At 38.0% G+C, this 23309-nt stretch overlaps 3 protein-coding genes across 3 annotated transcripts in view; 2 read left to right on the top strand and 1 right to left on the bottom strand.

The window, feature by feature from the left end:
* LOC149413484 (uncharacterized) overlaps nucleotides 1-14142 on the bottom strand; it is a 183097-nt gene extending 168955 nt beyond the window's left edge. Inside the window, exons 1-2 of the mRNA XM_089644407.1 lie at nucleotides 13956-14142; nucleotides 11707-11844 (exon numbers count right to left, since the gene is read on the bottom strand). The gene's annotated coding sequence lies outside the window, so the exon portion shown is untranslated. The remainder of the gene's footprint in view (nucleotides 1-11706; nucleotides 11845-13955) is intronic.
* LOC149413485 (gastric triacylglycerol lipase-like) lies at nucleotides 3945-7845 on the top strand. Its single transcript, XM_089644496.1, has 3 exons — nucleotides 3945-3970; nucleotides 5763-5905; nucleotides 7600-7845. The coding sequence occupies exons 1-3, from the start codon at nucleotides 3958-3960 to the stop codon at nucleotides 7771-7773; spliced, it is 330 nt and encodes a 109-aa protein (XP_089500622.1). The 5' UTR covers nucleotides 3945-3957; the 3' UTR covers nucleotides 7774-7845.
* A 3111-nt stretch (nucleotides 14143-17253) lies between the features above and the next one.
* On the top strand, nucleotides 17254-21688 carry LOC149413483 (host cell factor 1-like). The gene has a single exon (XM_089644756.1). The coding sequence runs from the start codon at nucleotides 17288-17290 to the stop codon at nucleotides 19616-19618; it is 2331 nt and encodes a 776-aa protein (XP_089500882.1). The 5' UTR covers nucleotides 17254-17287; the 3' UTR covers nucleotides 19619-21688.
* The last annotated feature ends 1621 nt before the right edge of the window (nucleotides 21689-23309 follow it).

The following is a 23309-nucleotide window of genomic DNA, read 5'->3' as shown; positions in this document are numbered from 1 at the left end:
TTCATAACCTCAAAACTTTACCCCAAACCCTTTACCCAAATGAGTCCGCGAGCAATGTCGGGTTGGCAATCTATTCTCTGTCCACGATAAGAACGACCTGTTGGAGTACCAAATTAGGTTCGTTCTGCGCATACCACCCCCCCGCTCCTTTCCTCCGCCATCGCTCGGCTATCTCCGGCAATCTTCGCTGACAATTCGTTATACGTTAGTGCCTGCGCTTAGAGAAATTAACCCATTCAGACCCTGCTATAAAATGGATGTTCAGCCGATATGTCCGAATTCATTATCACCAATTACGAAAAACAAAAAAGGACAGGTAAACATTATTTATGTGTTATTTGTATGACTATTCGATTTACAACAATGCATTTTTATAATTCAAGGATATAGATAGGTAATATATGTATAAAATTTGTGAATGTTGGTGTTGATCGTTTTTTTTTATGTTTATAGGTGGTGCACAAACCTCAACGGACAATGATAATAAATATGTATCGAAAAAAAATTTCGGAATATCGATCACATTGTTGATGAACTAGAGGACAATAATGATAATTCGTTAGCTTTTGAAATTTCAAATGAATCATCTGAGGAAAATTAATTTTTTTTTTAATGGCAATGATGATATTTTCAACTTTGGATTGATTTCTTAGCCGATTTGATAAATCTGATGCCTAATAAAGTACAATATATGTATTGTAATACTATCATCATCATTATTTGAATGTATTAAAATGTTTTAATTTTTAATTTTATTTATCGGTAGGAAAATAAATTAAATAATTAATTTATTAAAATAGTGGGTCTGAATGTGTTAACGCTCGACCTTTTAGGAGTGGGGTGAAGGGGCGGAGACATGCGCGTCCACGGGTTGTTCTAATCTTGGACCGAGTATAGTTACTTAGAAAAGAGGGCAAAATAAGATTTTTTGCAGATGATGTGCATATTTACATCACAGGTAAGACTTATGAAAGTATAATTGAGAAAGTCAATGGTGATCTCAACCCCACGTTGGGCGCACCACTGGGCTACCAGAGTTCCGGAGGCCCTGAGGAATACGTGTGGAAGGTCTTTTTAACCTTCCAGCGGGCGCGTTGAGACATTTCCCTTGTGCGGGCGCTTGTCGTAAATTTTACGTCATCGAGTTTTCTCCATGTAAGTGGTGTTTTCTTTATACATATGTTAGGGAATTTCTTTAAGGTTATGAAAAATGATAATAGGCAGTACTTAAAAAAAAAATATTTGATTTTCTTAAAAAAAAAAAACGAAGCAACACTCTAAACGTGTTAGTATTTCAAAATAACTTATTTAGTCAGAATCAATATTCTCACCCTTACAATTGTTACAAACCACCTCAACTGAAGAATGGTTCTTGCATGTAAAGGACTGGCAATGGCAACACTTCATTGATGCTGAGGATCTTTTCTTATCCAGTGCACATAACCGACAAACACTGCATTTTGGAAAGCTTCTGTTTTCTTCTTCGGTTATCGGTTCAACTGCCCGACCGTAATTAACTTTGAGAAAAGCACTTATATCTTGCGGTAAAAGTTTGACATTTGATTTGATTTGACTCTAGCATAGCTCGAAGCTCGATGCTTACGACTAAGTGGTAAGAGTGGGGGAAGTGATATGGCGCGTCTGTCGTAAATTTTACGACATCGCGCCCGCTGGAAGGTTAAGGAAAGAAAAGAAGAGGAAGTTCTGAAAAAGGAAATGGTATGAGGGGTGGAAAGAATCTGGTCCAGGAGTGGCAGACGTATGAATCAATCCCTCTCCCTGCGGTGCAAAGCGATGAGTTGAGAATCTGGCTGAAGAGGTGAAAGAGTCACCCTCAACCAGCCGGCCACACGGGCAGATGCATCCGCAGCCAAAGACTTAGACAAACCTCACCCCATGAACCCAGGCACGGGAGGCGGCTCTATGGATCCAGGCGTGTTAGGTCATTTGAAAAAAATGTGTGACTAATCTTTATTTGATATTGTTAAAAATGCTCATACATTATTATCTATATCAATTTGTAAGTCCGCGACTCTAAATACATATTATGTTAATATACTAAATTGGAAATAACTACTCAATCCATGTACTTACGAGATTAACGATACTTAACGCCATCTTGATTAACATTATATATGTCACTAGTAAGGAGGCATGTAGAACACAATTCCACGGTTTGGTCCCCAAATTATGAGGTTCATTCACATGAGATTGAAAGAATGCAAAATAATTTTTTTTAGATATGTAAATTTTAAAATGGACATTCCTAGAGAAAAACTAAATTACGATAACCTACTTTTTTCATTAAATTTAATGAAATTATCTGGTCGTAGAATCATTTCCGATTCAACCTGTTTGTATAAAATCATTAATTCAATGTTTGATACCCCTGATTTATTATATGTAATCTCTTTTCATACTCCAAGCAGGTCGGTTACAAGACAGTAACTACCATATTATTGTAGCAATTCTATATCAACGTCCCAATATCACACTCCTATGCGACGGATTCAACAGCTAGGAAATAAATCGGTCGGTGGCCGAGTTGACATTGCGCCTGGGTCCCACCCAGGCGTAGCGTGTTCAATTCCTCGGCTGGCTTAGTCCTCCATCACAACACAAGCAACATTTTCGGCTTTCTGTGGTGGTAGTAGGAGATTTTCAAATATTGTCAGGTTATTCGTAACCCGGGAATGTTTGTCTTTCTTTTAAAAAAAAAAATACTCCAATGTTGTTGATATATTTAGTACATCAATTTCAACAGTGTTTGTGTTTTAAACAGTCATTTCCTGCACTATTTACGAATATAATTTCTTAAATATTGTTATATATGTATGTAAAAGCATTAATAGGCGTAAAATATTTTTTTTTTAAATTTATAAAAATATTGTTTTGAGTTAAACTGAAATGTCTGAATGAAATCTTTTTAAATGTTTGTCGTTCAACTAAAATCGCTGTCTGAACAGGTCATAACCTTTCTTCGGTCCTAACTTTTACTTCCAATGAATGGTTCCCGGGGCGGCGGTACACATACCCGCCAGACGCGGCCCGTGACTGTAATTACCAGCAGTGCATTTCACTTTTAAAATGTACCTAGTCTGTAATTTAGGTGGAGCAAATTAATGAATGGGAACACCTACTGCAATTCATTCTATCTTCTAAGTTATATTTGTAAAATAACTGATTAAATAATACAAAATTATCTTGAAAATAAAGGACACTCAATTCATCGTTGAAAATATAGCGAAACCGTTTGATTTCACCGCGAACGAGTTCCAATGTGTTAATGTTGTTGCGTTAAAATTGAACATTAGTATTTCTAAGCGAATCCATTCCAAACGCATTGGATTACGCATGATCAAAGTGATGCGAAATTCACTCGCCGTCAAAGCACTTCGATAATGCACGGATTGGTTATGTATCTGCACTGCTCTAACACGTAATTTGACGTTAATAGTGTAATCTGTCTCGCTCATTTCACCGTTTCGGCTACTTCGGGCTGTCTCGATACCACCCGATGCTGTTTTAGTAGTATGGTAAAAGTTGGTTTTGTGCATATCTGGGTAAGCACGACCGCTTGCTCTTGCGCGGGATGTTTTTACTAGAAGATAGCTCAAATAATGACCTGACGGGAATTACGAATTTCTTACATCGATCACTGGGGCACAGATGTCGTTGTATTTTGTTATGTGGAGATTGAAGACAAGCAGTGCAATGCACAAATGCACGTACCAAGGAACCGCCTCTGATACCCGCCTCCCGAAATGAAATAATGGGATTGATATAAAAAACAGCATCCATCATAAACCCAACAGGTGGAAAATATGAGCACATTAAGGCTGCTTTGACACTTGTGTAAACTTATTGTGTATTATTTTATGTCCACAGTTAATACAGCCTGTGATAATTGCTAAGTTTCAACCTGTATCACTGAAAGTGTTTGATCATTATCTTCAGATGGGCACTTCAGGTATGTACGAAAGAATTAAAAATCAATCAATCCAAGTCGGTATCTTTTAGGGAATGTAATGGAGAAAAAATAGCAAGAGAAATTGGCTCAACAACTAATCGTTGGGAGAATATACACAGTGAATCTGGCCTGATGATGGACACTGCAAGGTTATCTGAAACGATGGCTAAAGGTCTCCGTGGTCGAAGGGCAAGGCTCTCGACTCGCTATTTACTCATATAAAATAATATATAGTAAATATGCGGCACGTTCCAGAGTGGAAGATACTCTCAGTATCGCCCTGGTGTAAGACCACCATTCAGAATTGAAATGCTGCTTTGGGCGTGTTTGGTGACCAGATCTGAATAGTCAGGTACTTCTCCAACCCCACTACTTTCAGCCTCACAACATGGGGTATGTTTGGGGATACCATAGGCGTAACGCAGCATATAACCTCTAAAATCAATCACGACAACAGTGAAACTCTATCATAATATTCTTCTTGTATATTGAAAAAATCCCATTTTCTCGTATATTGTGGGTAAAAGTAATTTACATTTTAATGTATGTATTCATAAATTGCATTAATTTAATTATTTTATGAAAATACATTTTTTATAAGTTATTCTTTACAATATTAAGACAAATAATTTGTTTACATACGCAATATGAATATGAACAGTTTTGTCCTAATAAAAACTCAATTCTTACAAGAAAGGCGTACAAATAGAATATTGTATCAGTGATTCAATCCAGTATTGTATTTGTATGCTTTTCTTAAAAGAATTGAGTGTGAATACGGACAAATATTCATATTGCACAAACAGCGTTACTTACACTAAAATTCATTAAATAAGTCAATTAACGCCATCTATGAATGTGTAGATTTTAACGTACGTTACATTTACCCTTTATATTTATATGTACACAATCAATATTCACACATATCAAAATAAATACACTGGGTGAATTTTAATCAATCTTATTTTTCATATAAACTCTCCACAGTAAGTCCTGGTGGAAATAATTTCCCTCACGGATGTCATCTTTTGGGATGCTGATGTATAAAACACCATAATGTATAAAAATCTATTTAAAAGGGGTATTTTATAAGTCACTTATCATCTCTAAATAGTATAAAACAATGTTACTATCCGCTTCTGCCTGTTTGTGCGATTAGTTCTTCTAAACTATGCGACAGAGTTTGGTTTTCACTATTATTTAGAGAATTTCTTCCGGAAGGTTTATATACATTATACATGGATATTATATATATTGAATGCAGAGAAATGTCGAACAATGCCTGGTACACGTCAGCTAGTTTAAAGTAAAACGGTACATTATTAAAACACAACGTTGACGAATAAACAATACCACCCAAACACCAATAATCTAATTGTGCAGGAGACTTTGAGGAAAATCAACTATCCATGGCACGTCAAAACTATTTTGTGGCCGTAATATTTGGGGATAGGCAGTATTTCATTCAAAATATAGCCAATGTTGGTTATCTGATATTGCTTATTTGCCGCTGTGCGCGATATCTAGTGGGAGTATTATGAACTCAGTATACAGACATATGCGGAAATCGCTTCTTTATCGAATTTCATTAAAAAAGTGTTTTTTTAGACTGTACGATAAGTCTAATGATATTCCTCCACACGCAAGCGTGAAGACACACAAGAGAATACATTCCCAAAGAGGGCTTTAGAGAAATACAAGAGTTTCCCTGCTTTCAACATTTTCTGATACCAAATAGTAAAAAAAAACTTGTTTCTTTTTTCAGAGTTATAAAAATATTATTGGTTTACAGACATCTTTCAAGAGTACAACTACGGAACGGCTGAAAATATGATAAAATATAAACAATCGACACCCCCTAAGTACAACCTCACTGCATTTAAGGCGCCGGCAGCCATTTTCTGGGGCAAGAATGACTACCTTGCCAGTCCTGAGGTATGAAATAGAATTGCACAAATAAAATGACAAACGTAAATATTTTATTATTGTAAGGGATGGAACTGCTTGTGATAAGTAACAAAACAGTTATTCAGTAACTGCTTGTAATAGGTGAATATAATGCTGGATCCAGACATACAGACTTAGGCAAACCCATCCTGCATACCTGTACAGGTGACCTGCGCAGGAACGCGAACCTGAAATCCGCTCAGTCGAGAACGAGGTGTTCAGGTTAATATTGGCAACTAAACTTAAAACGTAGTAAGTGGTCTAAACAATGATAGCTAAAAATGGACGAAATTCAGACGTAAACTTTTTAAGTGAACCAAAAGATTGGCATAATTATTTGAGAATTAATGAAAGTACATATTTAAAGCTACCTTAATTAACATTTATGAGAAATGCCATTTCACCACATGAAAGATTAACTGCAAATTTAAGATTTCTTGCAACTGGAAGATCTTAAATTTTCACATAAACTGCGTGTCGGGGGCCACCACACGCTCCGGTGTAACTGCACAGTTACACCTGCACAAGTTCAGATAACTGCTTTTATTTCATCCACACGGTCCGGTGAGACTGCGCAGGTGACCAGTTCAGGCACACCGGACAAGAATAACTGAACGTCTAGAGACGGCATAAGAAGTGATGTTTGATTTTGTTTGTAGTGCCACATATCCCCCTTGAAACCTCTACAGTTAGCAGAGATGCGGGTGGGGGGAGGATGAATACTCTGAATTTGATTTTAACTCCCCCCTTCCCTAAAATCACCTGGTCCTTCTCTCGACATTGGATCTACCATAAAGAGATAAAACGGTGGAAGTATTGTGTACCCAAATTAAAGTCAATTTTATCAAACTTCCGAGTGAAATTGATCCAACATTTACAAAAATACCAAAGTCTTTTATAAACAGATATGCAAATTCCATTGGCTACCTGAGACCTAAGAGTAGAAAGGTCTAACGTCTTTCCTAATCGACAATATCGGTTCTCTTTCAAATCTGTATAGATATCTATAAATCATTTCTCTATGACAACAACTAACAGAGATAATCTTTTGCTTTCAATTTAAGGTTGTGAGTGGCCCGCTTTCTGAAAACGGGAGACGGGACAACGGGAAAGGCCAAGCATACCACACTGAAAATTATTTGAAAGATTAATTAACTATAGTTTAATTTTCTTTTCTGACGTTGGGTTGTTTCAAAGAATTTGAACAATAATTGATCAAATTTCAATGACCAAAATTCAAGTTCTGTGAAGGTTCTGTTATTATTTCATCATTGGCTGATTGTTTCACCGTACTTGGACCTTAATTCGACTCTTAATTCCTCGGGTGTCCCCGACTTCTGCTACCATTCAAACCAATCTCTACACACTCCTGGCACTAATGAGAAAAAATATTGAGCAATAACAGTCGATTACTTTTTGAGTTTTGCGAGCGCAAACATACGCAGGCTGAATTTTTTATCTATTAAGATTATCAACCTTCCTTCTTCTCATCTCCTTCCCCTCCCCACATTCGCAAATTGAGGATGCCATAGTCCCACAGTCTCCGGAGAGTTCGGACTTTTATGCGTTATTAAAAACAACATAAAATTAAATAGATTTCCTCGACTTCTTTTTTTGACTTTGCCATTTATAAATAAAGATTACTAATTAATATTTCATCAAATGAATTGCTTTGCTTTCAGGTGGTCAACAGATTAATACGCACCCTTAGAAAAACCAGTCCGGTAGTTTATGACGAGCCTGTTTCATATGAAATGTTCAATCACGTGGACTTCCTGTGGGCAAAAAATATTGACACGCTACTCAATAACAATGTCGTGAAGATGATTATAAAATTCTCAGAAAAATATGCATAAAAAATAAACAAGCAAATTAACATAATGTTTTCATGTAAATGAAACAAAAGTTTTAACATTAATTTTTTGGTAAGAAGCAGTCACTTTGCAGTTTGACATATTAATTAAAAATATAATAACAATTAAATGTGTCCAATAATTTGAAGCCAGTTTGAATAGAGTTTGTAGCGAAGCTCTACCGTAATAATACGAGTCATTCGCAGCGCAACCTAGAACCTTTGAGACTTCTAGTACGCGCAGTGTGTATTGCACCTGGAAGCTTCTAGACTTGTGACGAACGCGTGCCAGTCTAACTTCGACTTCTAGAATCATTCGGGCGGCCGTATAAAGCGCCGCGCCTATATAAAGCGCGCTGTGTTCACAGTTCAGTTTGCAACTCACTGCGCCCACAGTCGAGATTCACTTGCATCTCCGGCCTTTCATCCAGCCTCCATCCGCAAGGTGTCGAGGACCGTACCACATCGCACAGGGGGACCAGAAAGAGCTGTGGTCTTCGCCACCAGCTATTAACATGACCTTCAGTCTAGTCTCTGCCCCCACATCGATGAGGACCGACTACAGCACAATGATGTGACCTAAGTGTTATGCATCCCATTGTGATATGTACAACAACTACACTGTCTACATAATAAGCTGGCTCTACACTCGCGCGCGAAGTCGCGCCGTGAATTCACGCCGTGAATATACGCCGCGATCCGCGCGTGAACTGTGTCCATCCACACTCGCAAAGTTTCAGTCTTGTTCGCGACTTTAACCGCAAACCCTTTGTCGCGGGCCAAAAAACCGACAAAAATCGGGGAATGGCGCGAAACGCGAATGCGAAGATTGCGAAGGCGTGAACAAGATCCACACTCGTGTTTCGCGGCCTTCGCGGCCGTTCGCGCCGCGAGTGTAGAGCGCGCTATAAAGACATAATGATTCATCATAACATCTTTCATTTGTCTCTACCCACCGTTACCTACAAGTTTATGGGAAATATACCTAATATTTGGCTATTGGACACATTTAATGAATCGATTAAATATGTCTATTAACCAATTAAATGCGTCCAATAGCCAGTGGCGGCTCGAGCACTTCTTCGATGGCGGGGACAGGCATTTTTTACACATAGTGTACTAAATTCTCACTAGAATATAATACAAAAATTTTTCAAACTAAAATGTTCATGGACAAGAAATGCCTTAAATTCACATACAAGTGCATATGCGCGGTTTCGAGGGTTACTTTACGATCGAGAAAGAGACTAAAGAATGTGCCCAAATGTCTGAAGGGACATCTAGGTTTGTCCCCAACTTGTGCGCAAGGTTCTGCGCACTGAGAAATGCATCAAAGGATTTTGATTTTTCGCGTGGCTAGTCGCTAGTCCTAGGTGCTTCTATTTCTAGTTAACTTCAAGACGTGGCACGGAGTGGACGCCTGTCGCTTGATAATGATTCGGAATAAATTGTTATTTTATATTCTGCAAATGTTAATTGCTTTTATGTTTATAGAATTCATTCATTTCGGTGTAAGAAAAGCATAGAATGTTTTCTTCTTTTAGTAGGTTTTGGGAATATCTGGACGGGTAGGTCCCCTCCGTCCCCTGTGGGAACTGCCACTGCCAATATTGGGTATATTTCCCATAAACCCACAAAATTCCCCGTTATCCCGTAATCACCTCTTCAGTTGAGGCTTTATCTCTTGCGATAAAGATGGTAACTCATTTTGTACGTTTGTTTATTTTATTTTATATATTGTCTCGATCTAGTTTTGTACCTCGACGATTGATGCTTGGGTTAAGCGAAAAAAAAAAAATCATTCTTTTGTGTTAAAAAATATAGTATTTATTTGTAAACTGTACATTCAGATGGAAGTATGCTAGGCCCACAACACAACTACCTGATGGCTGTTGGAATTCCAATACAATTGGATGGCTTTCTTGTTTGGGAAAGAGAAACGGAGTTCTTTTGATAGATATAACGGGCTGTTGGAGTTGACCTGACCGATTTGGAAGGGTGTAAGCCACCATGGAATTGGCACAGCGGGAAATATTTATGTTTTAAAGTTTTTAAACATTTCGTTTTTCCATCTCCTTCCCCTCTCCGCTCACTTTAACCTCACAGCATTACTCTATTGGGGATGACATATTCCCACTGACTTCGGGCAGTCAGGACTCTTGCATTTATATGGGATACAGTGGAAGTAACAAAGAGGCAGACCGAGGAAGAGGTGGATAGAGTGTGTGGCAGGGAGAGTATGTGTGTATGAGAGCTATGCTTATTTGTAATTTACGGTGGCTGCCCGAACCGTAAATTGTGTTCAGGAGATGGGAGATTGAAATGAGTGTCTGCACAATTAATTAAATTTATTCATGAGGACGAATATTACAATTTTACAGAACGCGGAGACGGTGGCAAAAAGAGTAGAGAGAGTGGCGGTAGGATCGAAGGTTGAAACAGGAATGGAGATTTCTCTTCTCGTGCTCGCTTGCATCTAGCGGCGGATTAATTCGCGTTAGTATTGCCACATGTGGGAGGAAATAAAGTAGTCCCACAAGTGCATTGAAGAGAATTGGAGCAGGACAGGAAGAACTGAGGACAGGAGGCGAATGGCCAAAGACCACATCTAGTGAAGAGCATTATTGGGGGAAGTCAAATTCCACCCTGTGATGTAGCTCCCTGATTATAATTGAACATTACATATTATTATTATTTTATTTGTTTACGTGAGACCCGCACAAGAGTCCCAACCACTATCAAAACGTTTGGAGCCAGTGAGACTATGGCATCACCAATTGGGATATATTGTGAGGCTGAAGGTAGTGAAGAGGGGAAGAAGATGAAAAAGAAAAGGTTAGAGAAGTACCTGGCTATTCAGATCTGGTCACTAAAGCCATTTCAAGAAACGTTTCGATTCCGAATGAGGGCGATACTGAAAGTATCTCCCACTCTGGAACGTGCAGCAAATATACTACATATTATTTTTAATTAATAAATATTAATTAAATTTAACAATTTACTTGCACATACCGGGATTGGAACTCGCGTCCTCCGGATTCGTAGCCGAAGATCGTAACCACTCAACCACGAAGCCCGTCATGTTATTTATTTATTTACAGTATAAGTACCTATAAAATACACAGAATAAAAGATTACAATAAGCTTATACAGTGTAAATATAACAATATGATTTAATTATATTATTTAATCAATTTATTCTAATCAGTATATGGTCAAAATCTCATTATTGATACGTTGAAGTCCACCAGGTTAACAGAAATCAACAAGAAGCAAGGAAATTTAAAACTGCACAGAACATATTTGCAACAGTTGCGTATATGGCAAGTCTTCAAAATCTCATATGCGATACAGCCGTATTAAGAAAATACAATAATAATATGAAAGATGCCGTAGCAGGCTACGCGAGTTGAATTCGCATCTAATACCCGACAGAAACGACGTCCGAACATGATTTGAATGCCAAATTTTCTCTAAAGATAGGAATATATTCATGTTCTTACAACTATAATTTTCCAGAATGTTGGAAAGGATTTAGCGGAGAAGGCGTTGAAAGAAAAAGTCCATTTGACATCATTCTCATGTAGTTCCTTGGCGGTGATGAAAGCCATACAATTAACATTAATTTCGTTGTATAGGTGAACCCAGAATCTTCTTTTAGATCGTTGATGATACAATACGATTGTCTTCGTCCCTAGATAATCATGTTAATTATAATACATTAAAAATGATCAAGTTCAGTATAATTCAAGTAGCGCTGTGTACGGAAACCAGCTTTAAAGAGTAGTGTATCGGTAGGCTACTTGTGACATAAGGAACATTTTCTTTTAAGGAGATTTTCAAATATTATCAGGTTATTCGTAACCTGGGAATTTTTCTTTCTTTATAAAGAAAAAAATGCAAGATTCAAAGTGTTATATAAAAGTATTCAACTCACCTATTTCCTTAGGGTCGTATTTTATTTGAATGGGTCAAATTTGCAATGTCAAGTTTTGTATCCATTTTCGTGAAAAACCATTGAATATCAAAACTGTCAACTGTTTCATCTTTACTAAAAGAATCGTCACACCGTCATCTGAAAAAATTATAAACAAAATAAAAGTTATTTCATGAAACAGGAAAATATCAGCGTTCGTAATATGGGCAACAATGTTGAGCCAATTGACATCATAGAAATAACACGCCCGGTACGTGTCTCTGACGTTTACTGCATAATGCCTACATGTATGCTTAGATACTGCACAAATCGTTCTAGAAAAGACAGAAAAAGCGATGATATAACCTTCAACGGTAAATAACGTTTTCCCATAATAATGTATATTGGCTTTTTTAAGTTGAAAAACTCAAGCACTTGAAGTTGGCGTGCCGCTAACTTAAGTGCTCCGGGCTGTGGTGCCGTGTATTGTGTTCGTTAAGTCCATTCGCGATCGGAAGGATTCGGGAGACATCGACAGCCGCCACACTTTCCTTCCTAATTCCCACACAGGAACAATATTTTACACTGATTTTGGAAGGAATGTAAACTCTATATAATTCAAAGGAGACTCTATATAACGTAAAAGCAAACAAATAAAGGGTAAATATTTCCCTAAACGCCACACTCTTAGTAGGCAGACATTATGTAAATTGCACTTCGTTTCAACTTAATTACTACAAGAAATATAGATTTACGTAGGGACAGATAGTAAAAGATGCAATATAATTCCATTATTATTCAAGTTCAAAATTTACCTTTGCCGCCATTTTGGACTTTTTTGTATTGAGTGATACTTGTGTTAACCAGTGCATTGCCGATGGGTCTCCGGGGAACATGCGAGCATTCTAATATGATCCTTGATAGAATAATTTGAGATACGATTTTGTCCGCTTTGAAAAATGTATGAAAAACATATTTTTTCTCCTCTTAAAAACGCATACATTACATAATTAACCCAAACTAAGAGCCTAATAACCTATTCTGTGCATGTATTTAGTTGTTTCTTGTAGTAATTGTTAAAACAAAAGTGTAATTTCCATAATATGTGCCTAAAAGTGCGGCAGTTAGGGAAATAATTACCAATTAGTTAGTAATAACATGAACATTGTAGAAATTTATTATATACTAGCCGTACCCAGCCACGCTATGCTATGGTTCAGTCTGTCTGCGCAGATAGAGAAACAATAGCACTTGTTGCTTTTACGTCCTGTTTTAAAAAAAAGCATGTTCTTACCTGTCGCAGGTCACATCTCTATAATAGAACATGTAAATAATTGCTGTTTATGCTAAATATATAAATGACTGTTTGCTTCCTAAATAAAATAAAATATAGGTATATAAAAACTCATGCGTATTCAAATGCAACGTTGTGTCAAAATTACAAAGCAATTGGTGAAAAACTTTCAGAGATTTAAATTCTTGAACAAACGAACATTGATATTTTTATTTATATAAATTTGTACAGCGCCCTTGAGGTGATTTCGCACAAAAACGGCGTTATACAAATCTTCTTATTATTTTTATAAAATAATGGAGAGACTTACAGAAGGAATTGTGGAGGTATTTTATTCAAAAACAAATACAAAATTATAATGATCTATTTTTATGGTAAACTCATCAAACCAATTAAAAGGGTTTTTATAAAAGTAGAGCAATGTTATACGAAATATATTTCACTATATTTGGAAGGAGCAAGACGTTAAAAATAGTTAAATATTAATAATTCAATATGACACATACATTTTAATTAAAATATAGTAACACAAATAAATTTAGTGAAAAGACGGGTAATTAAGAAATAGGCTCTTATTTAATAGCGAGGAAGTTAATATCCTTTTTGGCATTTAAGTATTATCGATATATCTCCAAAAAACATTTAATTTTACTGTCAAACAGATATCAGCGCGATTTTCTTTAATTAGGCCGATGAATATTCCAGCTTCGTTAATTTCGTGAGCACAGAAAAGCTAAAATAATTAGGTATACGTTTTCGTATGCGCGGTTCTCTCAGCTCAAAATAACACACATATTGTGGAAACAATACACAAAAACTGTCAAACATACAACGTAAATAAATGACCGTACAGAACAACGGTAAAACATTTCCCAGAGTAATTATTTTAAATTATTATCTCAAAGAACGGCGATCACAAAAATGGCGATCTTTTGTACGAAAACACAATTTTCAAACATCTCGTTAAGCAATTTACCTTTATTATTTGCACTTGAAAATCACACCACTCATTAATTGGACACTATAAAACATTTTCATAGCATTATTTCACCGAATTAAAGCGACAGTTTTAAAAACGATCGCTACAAAATTTGTACACAACACCAATCGTAAAAACTACCACTTTAGAAAAACATAACCTACGGTTCTAGAATTGCCAACTTCACGTGAGTTCACTTGTCAGATTTTGTTTGGGATTTTGCTACTTTTGAGTTGGCGCCAATGGTTTGCGTTCCATATCTAATGCTAGGTTCGAATGGATTGTGTTAAAAATCTAAAGCACGGTTTATATTATTGACTTGTTACCGTTGTTCGTCTTAGGCCGTCGTCCCACGGGTCGGAAAGGAATCTACATAAACCGAGCGCTTTAAGGATGCGTAAGAGCAAGGAATCGACACAAACCATAAGATCCAGCGCAGAAAAGTACCACAATGCCTGCGCTGCAAAGTGCAAACAGTTACCTTACCTTACTTTAGCGAACTTAAATTTTCTGCTCTCGGATTCTCGGTTTATGTTGATTTATGGGTGACGCTCGTGTCGAGGTCCGGTAAGGAACCCAGTGCTGTAGACCATGTGCAGAAAAAAGTTTACGGTTTGCAGCGCAGCCATTGTGAGACTTTTCTGCCCACGGTCTTCGGTTTGTTTCGATTCCTTACCGTTTCCTTTCCCTTACCGACCCAATGGAACGGCAGGCTTTTTGATAAAAAAAAGTTAAAACACAATCACCATGGGCGTCGGGAGACATTGTTGAGCAAAAAAATACGATTATAACCAGCGCCAAAACTACAAATATATTATTTTTTTATTTAATCCGATAAATAAACATAATAAATAGACCTAAAAAATTGTTCGTCCTCGTCGTTTTCGCCGTGTGTTTGTGAATGTTATAATTAATATTCCACTCACTTCACCCAGGCCACATACCTACCCAGGGCTGGTCCTATGCGCTGATAATACCTGAGATTATTTTTTTGTAAAAACGGCCCTATACAAAAATAAAAATGATCCGAATATTATTGATTACAGTAATCACTTACCTTGCTCTGTACCTACCCCATATATTCTATAGAAAAAATACACATGCGGCGCTTCCCGTGTCTTTGTGGTAGACGCAATTCATTTTATGCTCCCTTCTAGCGGTTTAGACTTTAGTTGATCTTCTCAACCCTTGAAAGCAAATTGACAAGTGTGAACCTTATTCAACAAAGTTGATCATATTTTTAGTTAGAAATCCAAAAAAATGTTGACCAACTAAAACACATATACCGGGTTCAGACCTTTCAATTTTAGTTGATTAACTTCTATTGAACGACAAGATTTCTAACAAAAAAACTTTATGAACTTTGTTCAAAGTAGGTTCACACTTGTCAATATGCTTTCAAGTGTCGAGTTGAATACTCCATTTGGGGATGCCATAGTTCCACAGGCCCCGAGGTTATTGAGGAATTGGGACTAATGTGCGTTAATTAATAATTCATGTTAATTCGCAATGTTTATTTCAATGAAGGTAATATATACATTTAAGAAAATAAACATATTTGACCTAAAAATATACAGGATGTATCGGCACGTACCCGACAAACTTTAACCAGCTATTCCTTAGCACATTTGGAGTAAAAAATGTTATGTGCACTTTGCTGTCCGGTAACATTTTTTTTAATAAAAAAATTATTATTCATATTTTCACCACATGTCACCAATGTTTTATCCTTTGTCTAAGTTTGAAAACCCGTCTGGCAATATTTTGTTCGAGTTTCGTTGAATAATGTACTACGTACCTACGTTGGCGCGCTTTTACAATCACAACGAAATGGCACAGCACCATTCGTCTCATTTTTAACTATTATTATTTAGTGTGTACGAAAGAGCGAGGAGACTTTTTGACGCACTTGCTAATAACAGCTGTTGAACGCGAGAAACAAGGCAAATGACAGTGACGGAGTGTGGATTTTTATTTTTTGTTTTTAATGGAAAAAAAATGTTACCGGACAGCAAAGCGCCCATAACATTTTTTACTCCAAATGTGCTGAGGAATAGCTGGTTAAAGTTTGTCGGGTACTTGCCGATAGACCCTGTATATTTGTACCTACGTAAATTGTGTAACATGCAATTTAAAATGGCAACAGTATTTACAATTATTTAAATATTTTAAATGCTCATATTTCTCCAAATCACGATAACTTGGCATAGCACTGTCTCACACGAACCCCTTCAATAAAATTATAGAAAAAATGTGATTTGTTATTTTCTGGTAGATTTACGGCATTCAAAGGGGACCCTAAACTCAGTATTCTGATAACTTCTTTGTTCCTTCCCTCTATGCTATATAAATAAAAAAAATAGGCTGCCTCCCTCCCCCCAGGTTGGAAGCTGGCAACGCCCTACACCCTACGCCCTATAGCACGTTTATTTTAACGTAAGCATAGAAATAAAAAAAGTTAACAACTAGTATATTCTTGAAAAATCGAAGATAATTAACAAAAAAAATTCCGAATTATACAGGGTAGGTTTTTAAACCCACCCATGTAAGGTGTTCAGCTGTAAACATTGAACATTCACAAAATAAAGTCGAACAAAATAAATATAAGCATGTATAATTTACAGGTATATCTGTGAATTTACCTAAACTAAGCAATGAATGTATTTATTACAGGTATCTAAAAACACACGCGTATTCAAGTGCAACGTTATGTCAAAATTTCGAAACAATCGTTAAATAACTTTCGGAGATTTTGAACAAACGAAGATTAAAATTTTTATGTTATCATTTAGATAGATAGATTAATGAAATTGTATACCGGAGAAACAAAGAGCATTTAAAATAATAAAAGGTCGATCTTTTATCAATGTTTGCACTGGTTTGATGCTGGCTTGCGGCAACATTACAGAATCAACATAAAACATATAAATAGGAAATTGATATTTATTTCCACAAAATATAACACAAATTAAACGATAAAATAAAAATAGTTATACTTTTACTTGTTTAATTAATTCAACTTCCGTCGAAATATTAACGTACCTACCTAAATTGATATAAATTTAAAATTGACATTTTATAATTAGTAAAATTTCAGTTTCCACTCAGCCTGTGAGATTCAACGTAAATCTTGAGAACCATTACAAGCTTTTTTGCAGTATAAACAATCGCCTTTTCAATCAGTTGCAAGATTTCTTATGCAAAACCACAGATATTTTACATAAACGCTTGCAACGGAACGCGTAATGTTGCTGTAGCTTCGTATTTACAGTTTCTATGATTATCTATGGAATACGCTCGGTAGAAAGCGCTGTGACAAATGTATAAAAATGATGAAGGATATCGCTGTTCTTAAGTGGAAAAAAGTGAATAATCCGACAGGTCCGCAACCTAGACCTCGCCATGGACACCGGGCAGTCGCTATCAAGGATCTTATGATAGTTTTCGGCGGCGGGAATGAAGGTATCGTTCACGAATTGCACGTCTTTAATACGACAACGAACCAATGGTTTGTCCCTGTCACAAAAGGAGAAATTCCTCCAGGATGCGCCGCTTATGGTTTCGTCGTGGACGGAACACGTCTACTCGTATTCGGTGGTATGGTGGAGTACGGAAAATATTCCAACGACCTGTACGAGCTACAAGCATCCCGCTGGGAATGGAAGCGTCTGAAGCCGCGGCCGCCTAAGCAAGATCCGCCGCCTTGTCCGCGCCTGGGGCACAGTTTCACGCTGCTCAACGGAAAAGTGTATCTGTTCGGAGGACTGGCAAACGAGAGCGATGACCCTAAGAATAACATACCGAGATATCTGAATGATTTGTACACACTGGAACTCTTTCCCAACTCTTCCACCACCGCCTGGAACGTGCCAATAACAAACGGCGAAGCACCTCCTCCAAGAGAATCTCACAGCGGAGTTTCCTACACAGACAAAACCAAGGGCAAGTCTTCTCTCATCATCTACGGCGGAATGAGTGGCTTCCGTCTGGGAGACCTGTGGATCCTAGATACCGAGAGCTCCAGCTGGTCCCGGCCTTCGTTAGGAGGACCCACTCCTCTTCCTCGCTCCCTGCACACTGCCACCGTCATTGGAAACTACATGTATGTGTACGGAGGCTGGGTACCCCTAGTGGCAGATGAGAGCAAGATATCAGCCCACGAAAAGGAATGGAAGTGCACCAACACCCTGGCGTCCCTCAACCTGGATACACTGCGCTGGGACGGCATCTCCATGGACAAGTACGAAGATTGTGTCCCGCGGGCCCGAGCGGGGCACAGCGCTGTAGCCATCCAGACCAGACTCTACATCTGGTCCGGGCGAGATGGATATCGCAAGACCTGGAACAATCAGATCTGCTGCAAGGACCTCTGGTACCTGGAGGTGAGCCCGCCTCCCCCGGCCGGGCGCGTCCAACTTGTGCGCGCTGGAACCCACTCCCTGGAGCTGTCCTGGCCCCAGCAGTCCACCGTCACAACTTTCCTACTGCAGATTCAGCGCTGCGGTCCCCTTCCTCAGCGGCCCCCTCCCCCAGCACCCGTTGCACCTGCTCCCCTGCCCCTCCCGGTCCTCTCTCCCCAGCCAGTCCCCGTCGCTGCCCCCGTCCCCACTCCCGTCACCCCACCCCCGCAGCCCGTCAAAATGGCCACAGTGGCGCCCCTCACTCGTGTGTCTGCCGTGGGCCCTATTGTCAACAGAGGCGCACAACTCCTGATCAGCTCTGATGGCTCTTTAGGCATTACTTCGGGACCCCGATACGTGCAAGTTAAAGCAGGAGCAGCGGGAACAGTTCCCATTAAACTGGGAACCGGGAACATGCCGGTCAAGCTAGCTACTGGCGTTCCACTAAAACTCAACAGTCCTAACATTCAAAAAGTCACCACCGTTTCTTCTCCTGTAACTGCCAAAATAACCTCCCTCTCTGGACAATCTCACAATGCCCAAGTGAAGATAGCTACAAACACGGTTCCTATGAAGATTGGCACTTCTAATGTTCTCGTGAAGAATGCGGGCGGAATGCCCGTCACAACCAGCGTAATAAACCTGCAAGGCAAACTCACAGCGGGAGGCCTCCCCTTCAAACTCAACCAGAACGTCTTACCGGTGATGGCGGGCAGCGCGGGAGGAATCCAAATAGCCGGAACAGCGAACCTCGCTCAAACCGGTAACATTCAGATGAAAACTCCAGTCTATAAGATTGTTACCACACCCAACAAGGGAGCGCAAACGATAACGATGGAAGGTGGCCAAATGCACCAAGTTCAGACCTCCCAAGTAGGCGGGAAGGTTATTCCCAAATCCTTAGTCGGCACGAGCAACACGATGCTCAGGCCGGTGCCCGTCATTATAAAGAAGTCTCCCAACGTGGGAGGACAATCCACAGGCCAGCCGCAGTACATCACCGTAACGGTACCTAAGATGGCCATCGTGCAGAACAGAATGCCCGTTACCACCACGATACAAGGTCAGAGCACCCAGGGCCTGCCGTCGGGGGCCCACATGATGAAGTTCGTTTCCGCCAACCAGATGGGTGGAAACAAGATCATCATCCCCTCCAACATGCTCCAGCTGGGGAAACCCGGTCCGGGCGGAAAGCAGACGCTCGTTATCACCAAACCCGGAAACCAACAACAGACTCCCTCAAATCCTCCGCCGCAGTGAAACCATTAAGCCGTTTGTAATTAAGACGTTTGATTTCATGTACAAAAGATACATTAAGAGATAAACGGAGCCTCCGTGTGAATCGCCGCCAAGTGTTCGGGAGTGTTGGTAGACATTGTATTGTGACTCCTGACAAAATCGATGGACACTATGACAATTTTTTGTTAGTGTAAATTGTAAAGTAATTTTAAAGAAGCGTGAACCTGTTCATTTATTTTTACACACATTTTTTGTAGGTACTGTGGTTCCATTACGTTAGTTACTACCTGCGTGGATTTGTATTGGCTTACAAACAAAACACAGTTTACTCTAAGGTTTAGATATTGTATTTGATTCAATGTGTTCACGGGGAATCTCCCACCAGACACAGAAAACCCTGTCACCACCGTATACCGTCTCCAGAACTATTCCATCGGCCTTAAACCATGCCATCAGTCTTTTAAATCAATCCAAGATTGTGGAATGATGGAGTAAGTAAATATATAAAAAATCACAACGATGAATTCTTCTTTAAATTAATGTACCTACTGGTTTTGTGACGTTCATTGTTTTTTTAGTAACTAATTCAGTTGTTAATGAGGTTAATTATATTGGTGTTTGTAAATTAGTTATACAAAAGAGCTATGGATTCAAAATGAGTGTAATTAGTTCATGTACATAATATGTTTGGGTGTGAGCTAGCGGCGAGACAAAGGGTTTTCTGGCAGAGTCCCTGGAACTTTTATACTTCCATTTAATTTAGTGAACTTACTTCACTAGGATTGGTCATCTCCTGATATATACATATATATATATATATATATACAATGCCCGACTCCCATTCATTATGTGAGACAAGTCTCGACTGCTTGCCTGCCAGAAATATGGAAATATTACCAATCTGGCGGCCAAACACTCTGAGGCGAACAAGCAATGTTGTTATTTTGGGTTTAAGTCGAGCTCAAAAGCACAGACTCATTACGGGGCCTGGAGACTCGGACGTAATGAATCTGGCACTTTTGGCGTTCCGTGGAAAAATACTACCGTAAGATTTTAATTTAACAAAAAAATTGTCCGGATGAAACGTTTTGTAACAATAATAAAATTGTTTTATAATGAGGAATAAATGATTTATTGTAAATGACAGTCTAAGTTATTCGGGCAACCCTCTTTAAGCTATCATTATTTGATTTCTAGGTAATTCCAAAAAAAAAACAAAACATTTATATTCAAATACCCCCTGGATATATTATTATTAATGTAAATATATAATATAATGTTACTTTGTTAATGGTAGATTATTTTACTTTAAACATTCACAATAAATATTTTATAATTTGGACTATAATTGTTATATTATGATCATAATTAATGTACAAATTATTAATCGACTGTACGCAATTCCTTCCTTGAGTCGGTTTTTGATGTATGCGAAGTAAATTGCCCTTAAAATTCAACAACAGTAAAGTTGTGTCTATATTCTCACGCAGAGCACAGAGGGTTGCTTGTACTCAGATATGTGATTGTGAGATATCCGTTTATATAAACAGAGGAAGGACATCACATTATATGTTTAGTTAGTGATTATGTTAATCCTGTATCGTTAATTTATATATTTCTAACTCAACCTTTTACTTTGTAGTATTATCCGTTGTTGGGCCATTGATAAGAGATTTAAATAAAACAAACAAACTATGCTTAAATCTATTGTTTTTATTATCATCTTGAACATTTATCCATTCAATAAATATTTTCATTTACATTTATTAGTTAAAAGTTATGATCTAGTTTACATTTTATAAGTTCTTCCATTCTTCCATTCTTTCTGGCCGCTCAGATAATTATTATGATTTTAGTTTTCCTAGTTATTACTTCATGTGCTTCATAGCTCATGATGGAGTACAAATATGCACATCTTTGCATTTGTGAGAAAATATATGACAAATGAAGACATGGCGTAGTAAGTCGGAAACTAATTAGTAGTTTACTTTGCTTTTATCAATCGTATTTTGAGATAAGAAGATCTCATGAATCATGTACATCAAGATATGGATCAAATAATGAATATTATTATTTTCAATAAAATTTCAAAATTGCCAAATAATGTCTTTTATAAAACTGTTAACCCCAAATTGAACTTCCAAACTGAGAGAAAAATATATCCATTTATATTTAGTCTGGATTGTGGTACAAGCGGAAAACTAGTGAATCTACATCAAGTGAATCCAAAAAAACTTCCTTTTTTTTTCGATGCGAGCACATTGGTTTTATTGCTTATTTTTTAAACTTAATAAAAAAACAAAAGCTCAAATCAAAAAAAGTTTTACTAAAAAATCGACTCCATATGTGATCGAAATTCAAAAGTTTCCTGCTTGTAACAATAAATTCCGGACACCATGTAGACATAACTAACTAACCATCACGCCGTTTTTGCAGGGGTAGGCAGAGAGGTCGGACCGTCAAACAACTTGGTCTTGGCACACTCTCCTTGCCTCATTCACATTCATACATACTCTTCTATTATTCTGACTCTTGACATGGCCCGACTCAAGTATCTGATTCACTTGATTGTGCCATGTCTTTCTCGGACGTCCCCGACTTCTGCTTCTACATATGCTATAGAAATAGAATATAATTACTAACATATAAACATACACGCCTGCCCTGGCAGATACTGTAACGTTGCCTAAAGAAGAAAGAATAATACCCCAAAAATACTTTTGCTTGTGAAAATCTCGAATCACATTAAAAAACGAAATAATAATAATAACGAAAAGTATATTACAAAATAATTATATATTTGTGGCTCATTCCAGAATGAATGATACTCTCAGTTTCACTCTGGTAATTTGCATAATATATGATTCTACTGTAAAACTTCTACAGGTAGAGTACAATACCACTTCTTCAACATTTTGGTGGCTCTAAATAATACATGCAGGGAGCGCCGGCCCTGAACCAAATGGTACCTGGCGCTAGTAAAAACCTCAAGAGCGCTGTGTTAGGTGGTAACCCCAACGTGTTAGCCCAACACGGACGGGTCACCTGGCATATATATCCCATGGCATGCTTCGGGCCAACGTCTACTAGGGGCTTTAGGTTATTATCAACACCCGGGCCATGTCAAGAGTCAGAACAATAGAAGAGTATGTATGAGACGATGTATGAATGTGAATGAGGCAAGGAGTGTGTGCCAAGACCGAGTTGTTTGGCGGTCCGTTCTCTCTGCCTACCCCTGCGGGGAAACGGCGTGATTGTTAGTTAGTTAGTTAGTTTTCAACACCTTGGCTCCTCGGCAAGTTGGCTCTAGGAGCGGACTTCTCCAACCATATTTAAACAATTCCCAGTGTTGAAGATTCAAAAATTATATTCAAAACAAATACTTACTTTCCTTTACAAGAACCTAAACACATTTAAAACTTCACAAACTTCTCGCAATACCAGAACAAGACATACACACCAACTACTAATACCAAAAACCAACACATCCTTTGGACAAAAACACTACAGATTCCAGGCTATAAACCTATACAATTCACTTCCAACACAATATAAAACATCTAATCTTACAGAATACAAAAAACACATATGGAACTGGCTACAATCCTTTTAATATTTAATTTTTTATATTTCACTTTTTTTTTCTGTTAAACTATGGAAAATTCGATTTTATATTTTTATTGTTTCTCTGTGTAACCAACTCCACTGTATT

This window comes from Hesperophylax consimilis, chromosome 21, assembly GCF_061612785.1.
Source record: "Hesperophylax consimilis isolate HC1 chromosome 21, BYU_Hcon_1.0, whole genome shotgun sequence".
Lineage (NCBI taxonomy): Eukaryota > Metazoa > Arthropoda > Insecta > Trichoptera > Limnephilidae > Hesperophylax > Hesperophylax consimilis.
The sequence above is the reverse complement of the archived record's forward strand: the minus strand, read 5'-3'. Positions and strand labels throughout refer to the sequence as shown.